Raw genomic sequence first — 18,332 nt, 5'->3', positions numbered from 1 at the left:
TACCCCTGCCTCCTGCATCCTGGGATTACAGGCATCCACATCTAGTCCTTAAATCTGGTTTTGGAGGAAATTTGATATATTTGGAAGTTATCATTTTCAAGTGATTTTCAATATTAAAATATCAGAGTCTCGTGCTGGTGGCTCATGCCTATAAATCCTAGCTACTCAGGAGGCTGAGATCTGAGGATCATAGTTTGAAGCCAGCCTGGGCAAGAAAGTCCCCGAGATGCTTAACCTCCAATAAACTACAAAAAAAAAGTTGGAAGTGGAGCTATGGGTCTAGTGGTAGAGCACTAGCCTTAAGCAAAAAGAAGCCCAGGGACAGCACCCAGGCCCTGCGTGCCCAGCATCAGCCTTTAAAAAAAAAAAAAGAGGGGTCTTTTACATGGGGTTGACTACCCAATGAGCAAAAACATCAGATACGAAGTTTGAGATCTAATTTTTTTGGGCGGGGCCAGTCCTGGTCTTGAACTCAGGGCCTGAGCACTGTCCCTGGCTTCTTTTTGCTGAAGCACTCTGCCAACTTGAGCCACAGCTCCACTTCTGGCCTTTTCTATATATGTGGTGCTGAGGAATTGAACCTAGGGCTTCATGTATATGAGCCAAGCACTCTTGCTACTAGGCCATATTCCCAGCCCTGATACCTAATCTTATACAAAAAGGAAAGAGAAAGTGTTGTAGGAAGGGTTTACTATTTCCTAAATCAGGTAATGAGTACATTTCTTTTTGAACAGTGTCACTCCTTCATTTCCCCATTTCCCCCTCCTATTCCTGTCCACAGGTTGCATAGTTCATTTTCCACATAGTGTCTACTGAGTACTAGGACTGCATTGTTTATCCTTCCTCCCTCCATTTTTACACACCACCACCCGTTTGCCACCTCCTAAAAAGACAAAAGAAAAAAATACAAAAATACCAACACAAAAACCTAATTTCGGGTGGGGCGGGGTGTTGGGCTTGAACTCTGGGCCTGGGCCCTGTCCCTGAGCTCTTCAGCTCAAGGCTAGTGTTCTACCACTTGAGCCACAGCACCACTTCCGGTTTTCTGGTGGTTAATTGGCAGTAAGAATCTCACGAACTTTCCTGTCCAGGCTGGCTTTCAATTGCAATCCTCAGATCTCAGCCTCCTGAGTAGCTAGGATTACAGGCATGAGCCACCAGTGCCCAGCCAAAAACCTATTTTTAAAACCAGAACATTTAAGTCGCCACTGATTTTTGTTTAAAATCTTGCTAACATTCCATATGTACTGAATTCTACAATGCACCCCATGTCAGTGGCAATGTTTCATACACAGGGCTAAGGACACAACCGTGTGCTGTCTATACTCAGAAAAATATCCCATCCTTGCTGGAGGTAGTCTCTACTTAGCACTCCCAGTGTTGAAACACAGGATATTGAAACACATACAAAACTGCACAAATCTCTTCTCATCGATGGATAAGCTTTTATTTAGATATTCAAGGGTAAACCAATATTCACTTAAGGGTGCTGAATCCATATTTTCAACAGTAAAGGTGTTTACTACATACTTGTAAAAGGTTCAAGTAAAATACAGCTAGGAAAATATATGTGAAAAATTCAATTATAAAACTCTCTTGGTAATTAATGGTTATAACAATACTAGAACTCATTTTTAAAAGTGATCCAGGAGCCCTAACTACAGTTTACTTGAATATATAATCAGTACTGACTTTATATAAAAAGTTGTCATAAGCAATTTTAAGAAAACAATGTCACCCATGTAACTTTTAAAAATTAATCTGAATTTGTTATAAGCTATATAGAAATTGACATTATTCTTCCAGTTCTCCCAGAAGCTCTACAAAATCAGTGATGTACCATCTGGCACTCTCCTTTACTTGCTGCCTGATCACATTTCCTCCAAATCCAATGAAAGCATCCTAAGAAAGAGAAGAACAGGAGAAAATCTTTAAACAACATAGCACCAGTCCAGGGTTATATATCTGAATTACATAATACACATGAATGTATGGATGTGTGTATATGTATAATATACTTATTATAAATGTATACAATATGTGTTTTATACAAACATATGTGGGTACATATACATATATGTATGTATGTATGTACACACACACACACACACACCTTATTTTCTGTGTGAATTCTAAGGCTTGAACTCAGGCTTGGATGCTGTCCCTTAGCTTTTGTGCTCAAGGTGAGTGCTCTACCACTTGAGCCACAGCTCTGCTTCCAGTTTTTGAGTGGTTAATTGGAGATAAGAATCACAAGGGGACTTTACTGCCTGGGCTATCTTTGAACCACGATCCTAAGATCTCAGCCTCCAGAGTAGCTAGGATTACAGGCATGAGCCACCAGTGCCCAGCTGAAAAGTGAAACCATTAGTTTTTATTTCCTCTGTAGGTTGCAGGAAATGGTTATTAGTTTTTCCCCGTTTCTCCCCTATTTTATTCTGTTATACTAAAATAAATCCTTGCTATCACTTGCAAAAAAAACTTATGAAAGATTTTACTTATAAATTTCTTGGTCTGATAAGAGCTCACACAAAACTGACATAACAAGAATGAAGCTGTTTGGGGTTTTTATTTGATAGTGATACTTAGCTCTTTTTGTTTAATTCCTCTCATAAACCTTAGGTAGTGCCAAACCAGCTATACAAAATTACAACCTGAAAAAAACATGAGTCCCCTTAATACTTACAGCAGGAGGGCAGGCTTCCATGTCTGTAGCACCATCTCCAATCATGACTATTTTCTTAAAATGAAATTTTTCCTTTAGAAACTTAATAACCTTTCCTTTCCCACCAGACTCGGCTGTTGGCTGTGTCTCATCAAAACCTGCATATTCACCTGAAAAACATTCAAGATAATGTTAAATATCCATCAAGTCTAAAACTGAGAGCACCCTCCGTTAAGTGTCACTGAGAAGGCTGAACATGGCAACCAACCCTAGAGGTGGCTCTATTAATCAGAAACATCTTGGAGGTGAATTATATCTTCCACCTCCAGTATAATAATTCTAAACCATGTTGAAGTGTCAGAACACCAATAAAGAAATATATAATTTACCATGTTAAAATCAAGCTCTACCTAAAAGGCAATTCCAACTTATTCTCAATTATTTCTATTCTTACAGAAATTAGGTCTCATTCTATTTTTTCCAATGACCTATCTCTATCTAAAGACCCTACAAAAAAGTTCTATTAACACATTTAAATATTATTTGGTTTTAAGAATATCAGCCATCCTCTGACATCACTAGAGAACTTTAGATGATGTGAACATAGTTGTGATTCCAAGAGCATCTGGAGGCCCAAAGGCAAATCAAAGGTAGCCAGAACTCAAGGGCCCCAGTATCAAAGTTCTCCTTGGGACCAAGGAGTAGTGATTAGAGCTCTCACAAAGCTGAAATACATCTCACAACAAGTCAGCCAGACCACCTAGAGCTAATGTTTTATGAAACAGGATTTATACACCCAGAGGTGATGGGAGGGACACTAAAGCCAGGGTGCCAAAAAAAGAAAAGAACTCGGTCTATATAACCATCCGATGTTTAACTCCCATGCCACTCTGGTTCAGCTGCATTCCAACAGATGCCACCTAGAACTGGAATAGCAGTACTGATAAAAAGCCACGAAAACCTTACCGTTGAAGTAGAACTTCAGCCTGTTGGCGAACACATTGGCTGCTGGGATATTGAGCTTTGAGGCAACGTGCTCTACAATGCTCCTAAAGCCACCGGAGATGAGGAAAACCTGAACATGGCGCTCCTGCAGGCGGCTCACTAGCTCTCTGCAAAAGTAAACATAAAACACCAAACTTGGATTAAGACAAACGAGAAAAAAAAGTCAGAAAAAAGAAACTACAATATACGTTTGTGTTTTTTTTTTGCCAGTCCTAGGGCTTGAACTCAGGGCCTGAGCACTGTCCCTGGCTTCTTTTTTACTCAAGGCTAGCACTCTGCCACTTGAGCCACAGCGCCACTTCTGGCTTTTTCTATATATGTGGTGCTGAGAAATGGAACCCAGGGCTTCATGTATACAAAGCAGGCACTCTACCACTAGGCCACATTCCCAGCCCTACAATATACTTTTTATCCTGAGTATATCTCCATGAGCAATTATCAGACACACTATATTTGCTAGGAAGTTAATATTTCCTATGTTTTCTTTGGGAGCTCACTTTGTAGCCTTGGCTGGCCTCAAACTCTTGTTCCTCCTGTTCTGAGATAACAGGTGTGCACAGTCACATCCAACTTTACATTCACTTTTCCAAATGCATTTAGAAATTACTGTGTAAGGCTTTTCTGCTTTAGAAATACATTGCACAACTCTCTTCTGCCCATGAGCACAGCCAAATAGAAGATTGAAAAACCAGCACAGGAATGTGTAGGCTTTCCCTGAGGGAGAGGGAAGGCAGACATGGGCAAGACCAGATACGACTTTATTTACGTAGAGGAAAGTTCCACAGGAAGAGACTCCAGGAGGGAGTGCCCCTGAGCTCCACTCAGCACCCATTACCCACCAGGCTGCTCTTTTGGGTTTTTTTGTTTGTTTGTTTTTTGGCCAGTCCTGGGCCTTGGACTCAGGGCCTGAGCACCAACCCTGGCTTCTTCCCGCTCAAGGCTAGCACTCTGCCACCTGAGTTTTCCATATATGTGGTGCTGGGGAATCAAACCGAGAGCTTCATGTGTAGGAGGCAAGCACTCTTGCCACTAGGCCATATTCCCAGCCCTACCAGGCTGCTCTTACCGTATGCCAGGGGTGAGGTGCGGGGGGTGCTCGGCTAGGAGCCTTTGCACCTGCTCTCTGGAGGGCTGGATCAGTGCTAGGCGCTCAGTGAGAGCAGCTTTGAAAGGTACCGCCCCTCCCATGGCTCTCCGTGTCCTAGGAAGAAGACCAACAAGTTTGGTGCCATCCTATGCTGAGATCTCACAAAATCCATTCTGATGGAGGGGCTGCTGCAGTGCCCTCAACTTCATGCCATGTTGCCATGGGAGCAAGGCCAAAGAAGAAACTGGAAGGTTCATTTGATAACCCCAGGCCATGTACCCACCCTCTGCTGATCTGAGAAACTACACATCCTGTCCACAGGTCCCTGGAGACATGCGCTTTCATAAACCAGGGAAGAAGCCAAAGCCTGGCCATTCCAGCATAGAATAAAGAGAGGACAAAACTGTCCACCATGTGGTGGCAGGCCTTAGTACAGGAAGCACCTTGCCACAGAGTGGAAAGCGGGTCGGACCCAGGATCCACCGAGAGAGATGGAACCAAGCTAGTGTTCCAATGAACCACTGTGGCTGGCCATGCTTGCAACCAAGAACAAAATGCTATATAGACCCCACAATGCTGGGCAGTCTGCTTTACAGTTATGCTCATCTTCCTAACTAAGTGATTGGACCTATCTATATTTTCTTGACAGAGGTAACTGATTTTTGTTGTTTTTATTCCCCAAGGTATTTGTCACTAATATTTGTATAAATGGATGAGTGGCTAAGGCATACTACCAAATTTAGCTCTGAAAAATGGGAGAAAAGGCCTAGAACTTTCTCTGAGCACTTGTCTGCAACTAAAATCCAGCCATTGTGGCTTTGGCCAACCATTTCATCCAAGTCACTCCATCTTTTTTTGCAACTGTTTCCCATCTCATAAAGTGAATAAAGAGCATTCCTACATTTCAGACACAGCGTCCTCAACTCCACAAAATTTGGCCAGCTCATCAATGCCTTCTTCTCTAATGACAGTGCTGTCGACATCGAAACACACGGCATCTGCGGAGCAGAAGAGCTTCCCCAGCTCTGAGCGGGAGACCATCTTGGGAAGAGTCTCCTTCCTGTAAGAGAAAGTTAAAATACAAGATCATCATTAAAAAGCTCCATGGGGCTGGGAATATGGCTTAGCAATAGAGTACTTGCCTTGCATACATGAAGCCCTAGGTTCAATTCCTGAGCACCACATATATAGAAAAAGCCAGAAGTGGCGCTGTGGCTCAAGTGGCAGAGTGCTCACCTTGAGCAAAAAGAAGCCAGGGACAGTGCTCAGGCCCTGAGTCCAAGCAGGCCAAAAAAAAAGGCTCCCTGACTCCCACAGTCTATACTGACTGTGTTGAAGTCCTTTTGGCCTGCACGTATTACCGTCCCATGAGCTCACTCATCCCCTAAATGCCAGGCTCCTGTTGTGCAATGGTGGTCAGTTCCTGTCACCCCAGTACCTGGGAGCTGAGGCAAGACCATGGAGAGTTCAAGACTGGGCTATGCCAAGAAGCTGATCTGGTTGATCCTGGATGGAAGCCAGCCCAGGCAAAAAGTCCAAGAGATTCCATCTCCAAAATAACCAACAAAAGCCAGGCTGAAGGTATGGCTCAAGTGATAAGCAAGTCATAAGCAAGCAAGCTGGAGAAATCATGAGGCCCTGAGTATTGGGGGGAAGGGGAAACAACAACTAAAACTTAGATCTCAAATGCAGAAGGCATATATTAAGCAGAACTAAATAAAGTGAAAGATAAGAACCTGAAGTGGAAAACTGTGTGTAGTGGCACAAGCCTGTAATCCCAGGAAATTCTACTAGTTGGACCCACAGTGAAAGAAAAGGCATGTTATTTCAGAGAGTGGCAGATAGCAGATAGGAAGCTCTCACAGAGCCAGAGGGCACAGGCAGCCCATGTCCTCCCCAGGGCCCTGCAACCATCCACATGGTTCATTAGCCAACAAACAGTGCAACTCCATGGAGCATGGAAGGCAAGGAAAGAGAAAGCAGGGACAGAAAGCACCAGTCAGAGGAGCTAAACTGAGAACTGTGGGATGGGCTAACAACATTTCGAAAATAAGCATGAGGCATACAACAGCTAAGCCTGGGCAGCGCAGCTTAGAATGATGGACAGGCACCCAAAGCCTAACTTGGAGGGCACAGTGGCTCACACTTGTAAACTCAGGATCATGGTTTGAGGTTAGCCTGGGGAAAAAGTTACTGAACCCCCATCTCAACACACAGCTGGACATCATGGTAATCTCAGCTATCTACATGTGAGATCATAAGTAGGAGGATCACGGTGCAGGCCAGCCCTGGGTAAAAAAATGAACACTCTATCTGAAGGACAACTTTAAAATGAGGGGAGTCAAGTGGTATAGGGCCTGCCAAGGTGCTGAGATCAAAGGGCAGCACCCAGGCCCTGAGTTCAGCCCCACAGACAACAACAAAATACAAAAGAAAATGTGTATTTCCTCAAATGAAACAAGGTGGTTTCTGAATAGCAGTCCTCAGTTAGAACTTGGAATTGTGGATGCCTGCCCTGTGGATGGTCCTGAAGGCAGACAAAGCAGAATTACACAAATTTCACTTGAAAGCCCTTCTTTCCTCCACACCTCCCTAGAAGACAAACCTATACAACCTCAGCTCTGCCTGGGGGCTATAGCCTCAACCCTGCAGGTTAGCAGGGTTTCTCTCCCTTTCTGCCTGACAGACCAGCAAAGCAAACTTGGCCCTGCTTCCTGCAGCTCTTCCCAGCTCTACTGCCCTTTTCTCTTCCCATCCACCAGGAACTCACAATTCTTGCATCTGCAGCAATCTCATACCTATGGGAGGAAATCTGCCAAAGAAGTTCGGTTGCTTCAAAGGAAATTGTGTACATTAGAATTTCACACAAAGAAAAAAAATCATTGCTGGGAGTGGACTCTGGATCCTTCCGTGCCTGGCTCCTGGGGGAAGGGGAGGGGATGGGACTAAGGGTAGAAACAATTCTAGTGAAAAGACCTGGGCTCAGACACAGGCCCAGTCCCAACCACTGACTTCTGTGGCACAGACTGGGACTTTAGCCTGGCAGACCTCCAAATATTGATAAGCCTTTCTCATTCCTAGAACAAAGTGCAACCACAGATTTTCCTTCCAGGCAAGTCTTAAGAAGCCTTGTTCTAGATAAAAGGGAAAATCTTGCTCAAACCAACTATTGCCACTTTTCCATCTAGTATCAAAAGGCAGGAGGCACCTAGGGTCACCTTTGGTTGAGGACTGACCTCTTGCCTTTTTCTACAAGAACAGTGAAGCCAGCATGGTGGTAAAGCACCTCTGGGAGAAGAAAGTTCACTGGGCTCTTGGATGGGCCCCTCACAGTTTACAAGAGGCCCAAGAAGTTGCTGGATCAGAGGAGTCAAAGGGCTCCTGTGAGTCCGTGTCCTGCTATTTTATTTTTTATTTTTTTGCCAGTCCTGGGGCTTGAACTCAGGACCTGGACACTGTCCTTGAGCTCTTTTTGCTCAAGGCTAATGCTCTACCACTTGAGCTTTTTTCTGGCTTTTTCTGTGTATGTGGTACCAAGGAATCAAACCCAGGGCTTCATGCATGCTAAGCAAGCACTCTACCACTAGGCCAAACTCTTGGCCAGGTACCCTGTTTTTCTCTCTTTTTTTGTGTGTTTCTGTTGATTTTGAGACAGGGTCTCGCTGGCCTTGAACTCGAGATCTTACTGCTTTGGCATTTCAAGTGCTGTTTATGACTAAACTCATAGTTTATTTTATGACTAAACTTACAGTTTATTTATTAAAGAAATAACAATTCTTCTGGCACACAGCATAGATTACAGCAGACATCTTTTTAAATTCATGTGAACTCCTGTCAGAGAGACAACATAAAATAATCAAATGCATGAAGACATGCAGGACTCACCTCTTTCCAGTGCTGGTTCCTAGGAGACAACGCTCTTTTCTTCCTTTTCTCCTGCTGAATAAAAATATAGTCTAAAGTTCTGACCAGAAATTTCTTCAAGAAAGATCTATGGGTTCTGAAAAAGCCTAGAAAGAAAGAATAAAGCAGTGAGCATCAAGGTCCAGATAAATAGCAAGACAGAGGGAGACTGGCCAGCTGACTTCCTTCAGGTAAGATGGTTATAAAAACGGTTCCGCAGCTGGACACTGGTGGTTCACTCCTGTAATCCTATTCAGGATACTGAGATCTGAGGATCACAGATCAAAGCCAGCCCAGGCAGGAAAGTCTGTGAGAATCTTTTTCTTTTCTTTTGTCAGTTGTGGGGCTTGAACTTGGGACTTCGGTGCTGTCCCTGAGCCTCTTTGTACTCAAGGCTAGTGTTCTATCACTTGTGCCACAGTGTCATGTCCAGTTTTGGAGTGGTTAATTGGAGATAAGAGCCACACAGAGACTTTTTTGCCCAGACTGGCTTCAAACTACAATCCTTAGATCTCAGCCTCCTGAGTAGCTAGGATTATGGGTGGGAGCCACCAGCAACTGGCTTGTGAGACTCTTATCTCCAGTGAACTCAGAAAAAACTGGAAGTGGCTCTGTGGCTCAAGTAGTAGAGGACTAGTCTTGAACCAAAGAAGCTCTGAGACAGTGCCCAAACCCTGAGTTCAAGCCCTATGACTGGCACAAAAAATAAAATAAAAATGGTCCCACTACTCAGGAGGCTGAGATCTGAGGATCACGTTCAAAGTCAGCCCAGGCAGGAAATTCCCTGAGATTCTTAGCTCCAATAAACTACTCCAAAATAGTCATAAATAGAGTTGGGGCTCAAGAGGTAGAATGCTAGCTTTGAGTAAAAGAAGTTCAGAGAAAGCACCCAGGTCCTGAGTTCAAACCCCAGGACAAATACAAAAAACAAAGAACAAAAAAAGGAAGGTGGAAGGGAGGGGAGGAGAGGAGGAGAGGGAGGGAGAGGAAGAAGGCAGGACCAGGGGGGAAAGGTTCCAGTGCAGGTTCCTAAGACAGCTTCCCCTGGGAGAGGCTGGCATTTAGCTTTCTGCAAACTGCAGAGAAGCAACCGTTCCTTTCCTCAGGCTTCCATTCTGCAAATGTTTGGAGCCTTACAGGAAACAACCTACCTAATTAGAGATTACAAAGGTGAAGGAAAGGGAAAAGAGGGCCCACTGGGAAAACAAAATGGAAATATACGAAGAAGCAGACTCAGGTACATCACAGACTTGATGAATGATTTCTCAAAACAAGGAGGCAGGCTTGGAGCATGGATCCAGTGTCAGAGCATTTGCCTAGCTTGTATAAGGCCTGGATTCCATCCCTAGTACTAGCCAAAAACAATGAGAAGACATGGTCAAGAGCCTTCGAGAGCCTTTTAAAGAATTCTGCTGCCCAGTAAAATGGGAATGGAGACAGCTACTTGACATTCTAATCTTGATCATTAAAACTATAAATGCAGGGCTGGGAATATAGCCTAGTGGTAGAGTGCTTGCCTGGCATACATGAAGCCCTAGGTTCATTCCTCAGCACCACATAGATAGAAAAAGCCAGAAGGGGAGCTGTGGCTCAAGTGATAGAGTGCTAGCCTTGAGCAAAAAGAAGCCAGGGACAATGCTCAGGCCCTGAGTTCAAGTCCCAGGACTGGCAAAAAAACAAAAACCCAAAAAACTATAAATGCAGGGCCAGGCCTGGTGGCACAGGTCTGTAAACCCAGCTCTCAGGATTGAGGCAGGAGGAGTTTAAGCCTGCCTGGGCTGCATAGCATGACTTTATTTATTTAAAAATAAAAAACTCAGGAGGCAAGAAAAAGCGAAGAGAGATTTAAAAACAAAGGGAAACAGAACAGCTTCTTACAGTAAAGGAAATAAAATAATTAACAAGATTTAAAACTGGTCTTTATAGCCAGGAGTTGGTAAGTCATACTTGTAATACTAGCTACTCAGAAGGCTGAGATCTGAGAATAAGGCTCAAAGCCAGCCCAGAACAAATCCAAGAGACTCTTATCTCCAATAAATCAGCAAAAAGCCAGAACTGGGGGTGTGGCTCAAGCAGCAGAGTGCCATTCTTGAACAAAAAAGCTAAGTGAGCCAGGACCAGTGGCTCATGCCTGTAATCCTAGCTACTCAGGAAGTTGAGATCTGAGAATTATGGTTCAAAGACTGCTAAGGCAGGAAAATCCGAGACCCTTATCTCCAGTTAACCACCAGAAAACCAGAAGTGGCACTGTAGTTCAAGGCAGTAGCACACTAGCTTTAAGGGCAAAAGCTCAGGGACAGCACCTAGGCCCTGAGTTCAAGATCTATGACTGAAAAATTTAAAAAAACAAAACAAACAAAAACAACTAAGTGAGAACAAGAAGCCCTGAGTTCAAAATCCAGGACTGGCACACATACACAAAAAAAGCCAATGCAGCTCAGTGGTAGAGCACTTGCCAAGCATTTGCCAAGCACTTGCCAGAAATGCGGCTCAGTGGTAGAGCACTTGCCAAGCAGTCCTAATTAATTTAATTAATGAAAGGCACTACTGAATTTGGAGCAGAGTTCCGCTTCTGCAGACACCCTCGCACCTGGACTACACAGGTGAGGCTCCAGTGAAGGATAAAGAGCACTGGGTGTTCTCAGAGCCTTGCTTGACTGCTCTGATGAGCATGGCAGACCTCTGCAGGCAGGAGCCATAGGGCTGCTCCCAAAATGCTGGCCCCACTGCTCAGAAAGGCAGGACCCAGAGGAACTTTCCTCTGAACTTCTTTAATAGTTTACTTTCTCCTTTAACTGTTTATGCCTAGAAGAGAAGTGTTCTACTGTGTCTCTTCTAATCTGAAATTCATACACCAGATGCTTTCCATTGGGCCTTCCATGTTGTTTCATCAACATGGTGTCACCATTATTATAACATTGAGATCCTACCCAGCAGTGCAGCGAAGTGTAGAAACTAAAAAATGTATAGATTTTCCCTGACCCACAGTCCAATACCAAGCATTAACTTGAATCACATAGCCAAATACAAAAGCTAAACCTACAGAATGTCTAAAAGCCAACAGCTTCGAAAATGCTCTCCTTCCTCTCCCCCACTCTTGATGTTGCACTGGACCTACTGGCTCTCTCCTAGATATCACAATATATAGGAGGTGATGGGTAACACTTGTGAGGTCAGACCAGACACAAACACGTGAGTAACAGTAACACCCGGACAAGCTCTATGGCTCAGGCAGACGGAATCCCTTGATAGGAACACAGGGGAGGAAGAAAGCACCAGGCCTCTGTATATTTCTGACACCCCCAATGAGTCAACAGTTACTTCAGAATATGAAAAGTGAGCAAGTGCAGTCATTACATTCATTGTATATTAGGTAAAAATTAGACTAAGTAACTTTCTGGTTACTTCAGGAGGGAGAAATGGGGGAGAACAATAGAAGGGGTGGCACTGATCAAGACACATGTGCATAACCTGACATCAAATTATAACTGTGTTGTACAATTAATAAAACAATTTTCAAAAGTGGTTTTCCATCTTACCCCTGCCCTCTATGGAAAGGCATAGGTGTCAAGAACAGGGGGTTCCTCCGCCCAACAACCCTCCAGGAACTGAATCCTGCTGCCAACCAGGGGAGGAAGAGGCAGGCTAAGGGTAGGGCTTGGTAGTATGGCGCTAGTGGCTCCCGCCTATAATCCTAGCTACACAGGAGGCTGAGATATGAAGATCGCGGTGGTTCAAAGGAAGCCTGGGCAGGAAAGTCTGTGAGACTCTTATCACCAATTAACCACCAGAAAGCTGGACATGGAGCTGTGGCTCAAGTGGTAGAGCACTAGCCTAGAGCAAAAGAGCTCAGAGACAGGGCCCAGACTCTGAGTTCAAGGCCCATGACCAAAAGAGAGGTGCTATCATGTACTGATGAAGCTATGTAACAATCGTCATTAGTAAACATTGCTGGTGAGAGTATAAAATGGTACCAACACTTTGGGAAATAGTTTGGCCACTTCTTATAAAGTTACCATAGAAATTCAAGAGATGAAATCACACAGCAGCTTTTTTGTAATTGCCCACTCTAATATATATTGGTAAACAAATTGTAATATATCCCTTCAGTGGAGTATTATTCAGTAATCAAAAGGAATGAATTGGTGATGCATGCTATCACGAGACACATTAAAAAAAAAAACAAAACCTTTATAGTGACCCAAAGAAGCCAGACAGAAGAATACATACTGAATAATCGCAAGGACAGGAAACTCTAGAAAATGCAAATGCTATAGTGACAGAGATCCAGTCGTGAAAGCTGGTAAGTGGGCTTGGGAAGAGCAGCCCTGGCAAGTTGTAAGACATACCCCACCCTATGAGGCTAGGTCAGAACTCAGCCTGCACTTAACACTAGGTGAGTGCCTTACTAATCTATAAGTTGGCTTTAAGAAGTTATTAGGGTTGTGCAAAATTCTTTGAAGTTTTCAGAAGCACTGACTAGTTTACTATATATTGAAAACCAAATGTGGATTGTATAATCTTCTTCCAGGACACCCCAATATGTCATTAAATACTCGAGTAACTTTTACAAGCAACCCACATATAAAGAAAGCAATCATAGCAAACAACTCAATGAATGAATCGTTTAATTCCAACCTGCCAAAGTACCCTTCTAACCACGGATCCTCTTCTTCCCTCCTCTCCGTGGGGGGGCTTTCCTAATCTCTAAGTGGGGGAAACTTTCCCCATCTTGTATGATTGCATCATTCATTCATGCTGTGTGGTAACGCGGGGAACGTTCCCGACCTATGCTGAGCATTGCATCATTCGTTCACGCTGTGAGAACCAGAGCTTTCCCAGATCGGTGCAGCACAGCCTGGAGACCCCGGGAAGCGTCCACCTGCAGGACCAGGGGGCCAGCGGGCACTGGAGGCCCGGAAACCCCGGAAAGCGTCCACCTGCAGGACCAGGGAGCCAGCGGGCACCGGAGGCCCGGAGACCCCAGGAAAAGGCAGAGCCCCGAAGCCCAGGACTCACCGCGCTGCACCGGCACCGGGGCCCAGGGCCGGGCGGGTCTGGACGCGGAACCGGGAGGTGAGCGGCCTACGCAGGCCGAGTCTGCGCTCACACGGGGTCTGCGGACGCGAGGGCGGCTAGGACTCGGCGGGCGCCTCTGCGGACTGCAGTCGCGGAGCCCGGCCCCGCACCGCCGGGTAGGAAGGGAGCCCCGGCCCGCCCCCCTGCCCGCCCCCCTCCCTCCCTCCTCCCACTCCTCCCGCCCCGCCCCCTCCCCTTCCTCCATCTCCCCTCCCCCTCCCCCGCCCTCTACCCTCCCCTTCCTCCTCCCATTCCGCGCCCCCTTCACCCGCCCCTACTCTTCCTCCTCCCACTCCCCTCCCTCCATCTCCCCTCCCCTTCCCCGCCCTCTACCCTCCCCCTCCTCGCCCCCCTCACCCGCCCCCTACCCTTCCTCCTCCCACTCCTCCTCCCTCACTGCTTTCTAACCTAACTCTTCCTCCCCCCGCTCCTCCTCCCCCTGCCCCTCCTCCTTTCCCACCCCCACTCTTTCCCTTTCTCCTCCAGTCCCTTCTCCCATCCCTCCCTCCTCCTCCCCCCTCCCTCCCCACCTTTACTCTTTCTCCTCCTGCTTCTAATCCCACTCCCCCTCCAGGCTCCTCCCCTTGGCCTAGACAGGCCTGACAGGCCCCACCTAGATGCCGCTAAGCCCTGTCGTCCCCCCCCAGCCCCCCTACTTCGTAGAAGAGGACCACAAGTGGCCCTCAGCCAGAGAGATTTCCCTGGCATCCCTCGCGTGCTGCGGCAGCTAGGGTGCCCCGAGACATGAGGGACCTCTGCTCTGGTTCTGCAATGGGTGCAGAGGCTTGGGAGCTTTTTTCTGAAATCCGCCGTTGCCATTATGCTCAAGCAGGAAGGCAGGCCCCAAAACAGCTACAAAAATGTTCAAGGAGGCCCGGCACCTGTCACCCCAGCCACTCATGAGGCTGAGACCTCAGGATTGAGGTTCGAAGCCAACCCGGGGCAGGAAAGGCTGTGAGACTCTCATCTCCAATGAACCACCGGAAAACCAGAAGAGGTGCTGTGGCCCTACTGGCTCAGGGACAGTGCCCAGACCCCGACTTCAAGCACCACGACTGACAAAAACAAATTCTAAGATAAGAAACAGAACACCATGAGTGCCAAGAATGAGCCCTTATACTTTCCCTCCCTTCTCTCCTCTTCTAGACTTCACTTACCCAGATATTTTATGTTGGGTACAGCTGGGAAGGGCTTACTTTGGTGGAAGATGACTGAAGTTAGGCAATGAGCACCACCCTAAAATGAAATCCAAGGAAGCTGGTGGCTCTGCTGTGATCCTACCCACTCAGGAGGTTGAGCCCAGAGGAACATCTTCACCTCACAACTTCAGTGAATTCCAGCACTGTGATCCAATCCACTCAGGAGGCTGAGGCCCGAGGATCACCTTCACCTCACTTCAGTAAATTCCAGGCACTGTGATGCATTTGAGTAAGCTTGCTGTACAAAATGAGCCAGGTGGTCACATTTAGTGAAGAAAGCAAGAACGGAAGAGTGTACATGTTACTTTTTTTTTTTTTTTTTTTTTTTTTTTTTTTGCCAGTCCTGGGGCTTGGACTCAGGGCCTGAGCACTGTCCCTGACTTCTTTTTACTCAAGGCTAGCACCACTTCTGGCTGTTTTCTATATATGTGGTGCTGAGGAATGGAACCCAAGGCTTCATGTATACAAGGCAAGCACTCTTGCTACCAGGCCATATTCCCAACCCTGTTACTTTTTTAATAAAGGAAAAAGTACAAGGTAACATTGCCTGATAATTGCATACAGTAGTTTGGGGAAGATACATGAAAACTAAAGTAGTTGTCTAAGTACTGGTAAGAACTGGATGAGTTGTGGAGGTGCAGCAATACTTTGTATTGTAGCTTCTTTTGTGCTATTTATATTAAATAAAAATGAAAACAAAAACTAAACCACAGAGGAAGAGCCCTATTACATATAATTATAAATCAAACTTGGCCAACACAAACAAGTTGTATTATAACAATGTTGTATTAAGATCCAAAGCATAAGCATCTTTTCCTTTTTTTTTTTTTTTTTTTTTTTTTGGTCAATCTGGGGCATGAATTCAGGGTTTGGGTGCTGTCCCTGAGCTCTTCTGCTCAACTCTAATGCTCTACCACTTTGAGTGACAGCTCTACTTCCTGTTTTCTGGTGGTTAGTTGGAGATAAGTCTCAAGGACTTTCCTGCCCCAGCTGGCTTTGAACTGCAATCCTCAGATCTCAGCCTCCTGAATAGCTAGGATTACAGGTAGCTTGAGCCTCCAGCACTTGGCTAAGGGCATCTATGACTGGCAATTATGGCTATACTCACAAGACAGAAGCAGCATCATTTATTCTGTAAAACTATATTCTTTGATTCCATAGAAATATTAATATATGCGTGTAAAGAAGTTATAACTTCTTAATAGCTTTAACCAAGGTCACAGAACTGAGTGATCATTAAAAACCTAAAGCTTGCATCAGGCACTGGTGACTCAAACCTCTAACACCAGCTACTTAGAAGGAACAGAGAGAGGATCTTGGTTCAATACCAACAAGGACAAAAAAAAAAAAAAGTAGGCAGAACTCCATCTCAACAACAAAAACTAAAGTTTTTAATTTTTTTGCTTTTATGCAGGTGTGGGGGTGAACTCAGGGCTTCTCACTCCCACTTAAGCTTTTTCATTCAGCTGCCACTCTACCACTTGAGCCATACCCACCCCTCTGGCTTTGCTGCTTAACTAGAGATAAGAATCCTGTGCATTTGTCTTGGAAACTCGATTAGCAGATCTAACACTCCTGAGTAACTAGAATTATAGGAATTAGCCACCAGCATCCAGCAAAAAATGCTGATTTTTGACAAAGGTGCCAAGAATACACATTGCAGAAAGAAAAATCTTTTTTTTCTTTTTGTTGCTGGTCCTGGGGCTTGAACTCAGGGCCTAGGTTCTGTCCCTGGCCTCTTTTTGCTCAAGACTAGAACTCTTACATTTGAGCCACAGCTCCACTTTTAAGCTTTTTTGGTAGGTTTTTGGAGATAGTCTCATGGACTTGCCTACCAAGGCTGGCTTCAAACTTCAATCCTCAGATCTCAGGCTCTTGAGCAGCTAGGATTATAGGAGTTAGTCACCAGTGCCCAGCAAAGACAATCTTTTTAATGATGCTCGGAATGTTGGATAGAAGTGTCAAACTAGAGCCCTACCATCAGTTAAAAAAATCAGCTCAAAATTAAAGATTTAAACATAATCCTTTACTGAGTAAGGACTTCTTTTAATGGGGCTCCAAAAGCATATGCACAAAACCAGTAATAGGTAAGGGCAATTATATCAAGCTAAAAAGCTTTATTATTAGTTTTTTTGGTTCCTGCTGCTTTTTTTTTTTTAACAGCTCCAGAGTTTGAACTGTCTCTCTCACTTGGCTTTCCAAGTCATGTGACTCTTATCACTTCAGCCATGACTCTAAGCCCAGCTTTTTGGTAGTTAACTAGAGATGGATTCTTTTGAGGTTTTCTGCCTAGGATGGCTTTGAACCATGATCCTCAAGATTTCAGACTTCTGAGTAGCTAGAATTACAAGTATGAGTTACTGAAACCTGACTCCAGACTTTTTTTTTTTTTTTTTTGCCAGTCCTGGGGCTTGGACTCAGGGCCTGAGCACTGTCTCTGGCTTCTTTTTTGCTTAAGGCTAGCACTCTGGGCTCAAGAATTAGTATATGATAAACTTATTGCTTCACCCACTTGAGCCACAGTGCCACTTCTGGCCTCTTCTGTATATGTGGTACTGAGGAATCAAACCCTGGGCTTCAGGCATGCTAGGCAAGCACTCTACCTACCACTAAGCAACATTCCCAGCTTTCCCTATGCATTTTTACCTATAGTTAAAATAAATCCAAATGAGCACCAAGTAATATCCACTAAATTAATCTTGAATCTACTGGGCACTGCTACTAATAGATGCTTTTGTGACTCTGAAATCTACAAACCTACTTTAAAGCATTACATACCAGCACTTTGACTGCATTCTTAACTGCCAAAAACTTAAAATGTCAGCCCAAGTTAGGAGTACCATTCTTGCGGAGAATCACAAACCATGCTGGGTGCCAGTGGCTCACGCCTACAATCCTAGCTATTCAGGGGGTTAAGATCAGTGGACCACGATTCAAAACCAGCCCAAGATAACAAATCCGAGGGCTTTTATCTACAACTAACCAGCCAAAAGCTAGAACTGGTGTAGCTCAAGTGGTAGAGCAGAAAAGGCTAGGCGAGCTTGAGGCCTTGAGTTGCAGGTGGATCCGTGGAGGGCGGGCCGTACAGAACACTAGAAGTGGCGGCAGCTTTCGTCCCGTTTTTGTGGTGTTTTTCTGACAGGATCTCGCTACGTGGCCCAGGCAGGTTTCAAACTCGCCTCTCGCTCCCGGAGTGCTGAGATAACAGGCATCCACTCGCTCTGGTCACTGGAAATTCTTAAGACTTCGCGGCTGGCCGTGGCCGTGCTCACGCGGGCTGGAGCTGTCTCGTCTGTCCGGGGAGGGATCCCTGCTCCGCGGCTCCCGCCGCGCGCCCGGGAAGAGGCAGGGGGACGAGGGAAAGGAAGCGAGGGAACAACCGGGGACCGCCCCC

The 18,332-nt window shown here is 45.4% G+C and overlaps 1 protein-coding gene across 2 annotated transcripts; it reads right to left on the bottom strand.

Annotated features, from left to right (window-relative positions):
* Positions 1-1,428: 1,428 nt before the first annotated feature.
* Positions 1,429-17,940, bottom strand: Psph (phosphoserine phosphatase). Of its 2 annotated transcripts, none has more exons than XM_048329732.1 (7): positions 17,922-17,940; positions 8,643-8,767; positions 5,659-5,817; positions 4,737-4,871; positions 3,632-3,777; positions 2,687-2,835; positions 1,429-1,902 (listed from the first exon to the last, which is right to left on the bottom strand). In XM_048329732.1, the coding sequence occupies exons 3-7, from the start codon at positions 5,796-5,798 to the stop codon at positions 1,795-1,797; spliced, it is 678 nt and encodes a 225-aa protein (XP_048185689.1). In that variant the 5' UTR covers positions 5,799-5,817; positions 8,643-8,767; positions 17,922-17,940; the 3' UTR covers positions 1,429-1,794. The 2 variants fall into 2 exon arrangements, with proteins under 2 accessions (XP_048185689.1, XP_048185681.1); XM_048329724.1 differs by lacking the exon at positions 17,922-17,940 and adding an exon at positions 13,680-13,756.
* Positions 17,941-18,332: the final 392 nt, after the last annotated feature.

The sequence above is a fragment of the Perognathus longimembris genome, chromosome 1 (genome assembly GCF_023159225.1).
Source record: "Perognathus longimembris pacificus isolate PPM17 chromosome 1, ASM2315922v1, whole genome shotgun sequence".
Taxonomy (NCBI): Eukaryota; Metazoa; Chordata; class Mammalia; order Rodentia; family Heteromyidae; genus Perognathus; species Perognathus longimembris.
The sequence above is the reverse complement of the archived record's forward strand: the minus strand, read 5'-3'. Positions and strand labels throughout refer to the sequence as shown.

Bases quoted from the DNA above. Each gene is read 5' to 3' on its own strand.
- Psph (XM_048329732.1), bottom strand. From the start codon at position 5,798: ATGGTCTCCCGCTCAGAGCTGGGGAAGCTCTTCTGCTCCGCAGATGCC. The intron at 2,836-3,631 runs GTAAGGTTTTCG...AATGTTTTTCAG, and splicing joins GCTGAAGTTCTACTTCAACG to GTGAATATGCAGGTTTTGAT. The intron at 1,903-2,686 runs GTAAGTATTAAG...TCTCTTTCTTAG, and splicing joins TGGAAGCCTGCCCTCCTGCT to GATGCTTTCATTGGATTTGG.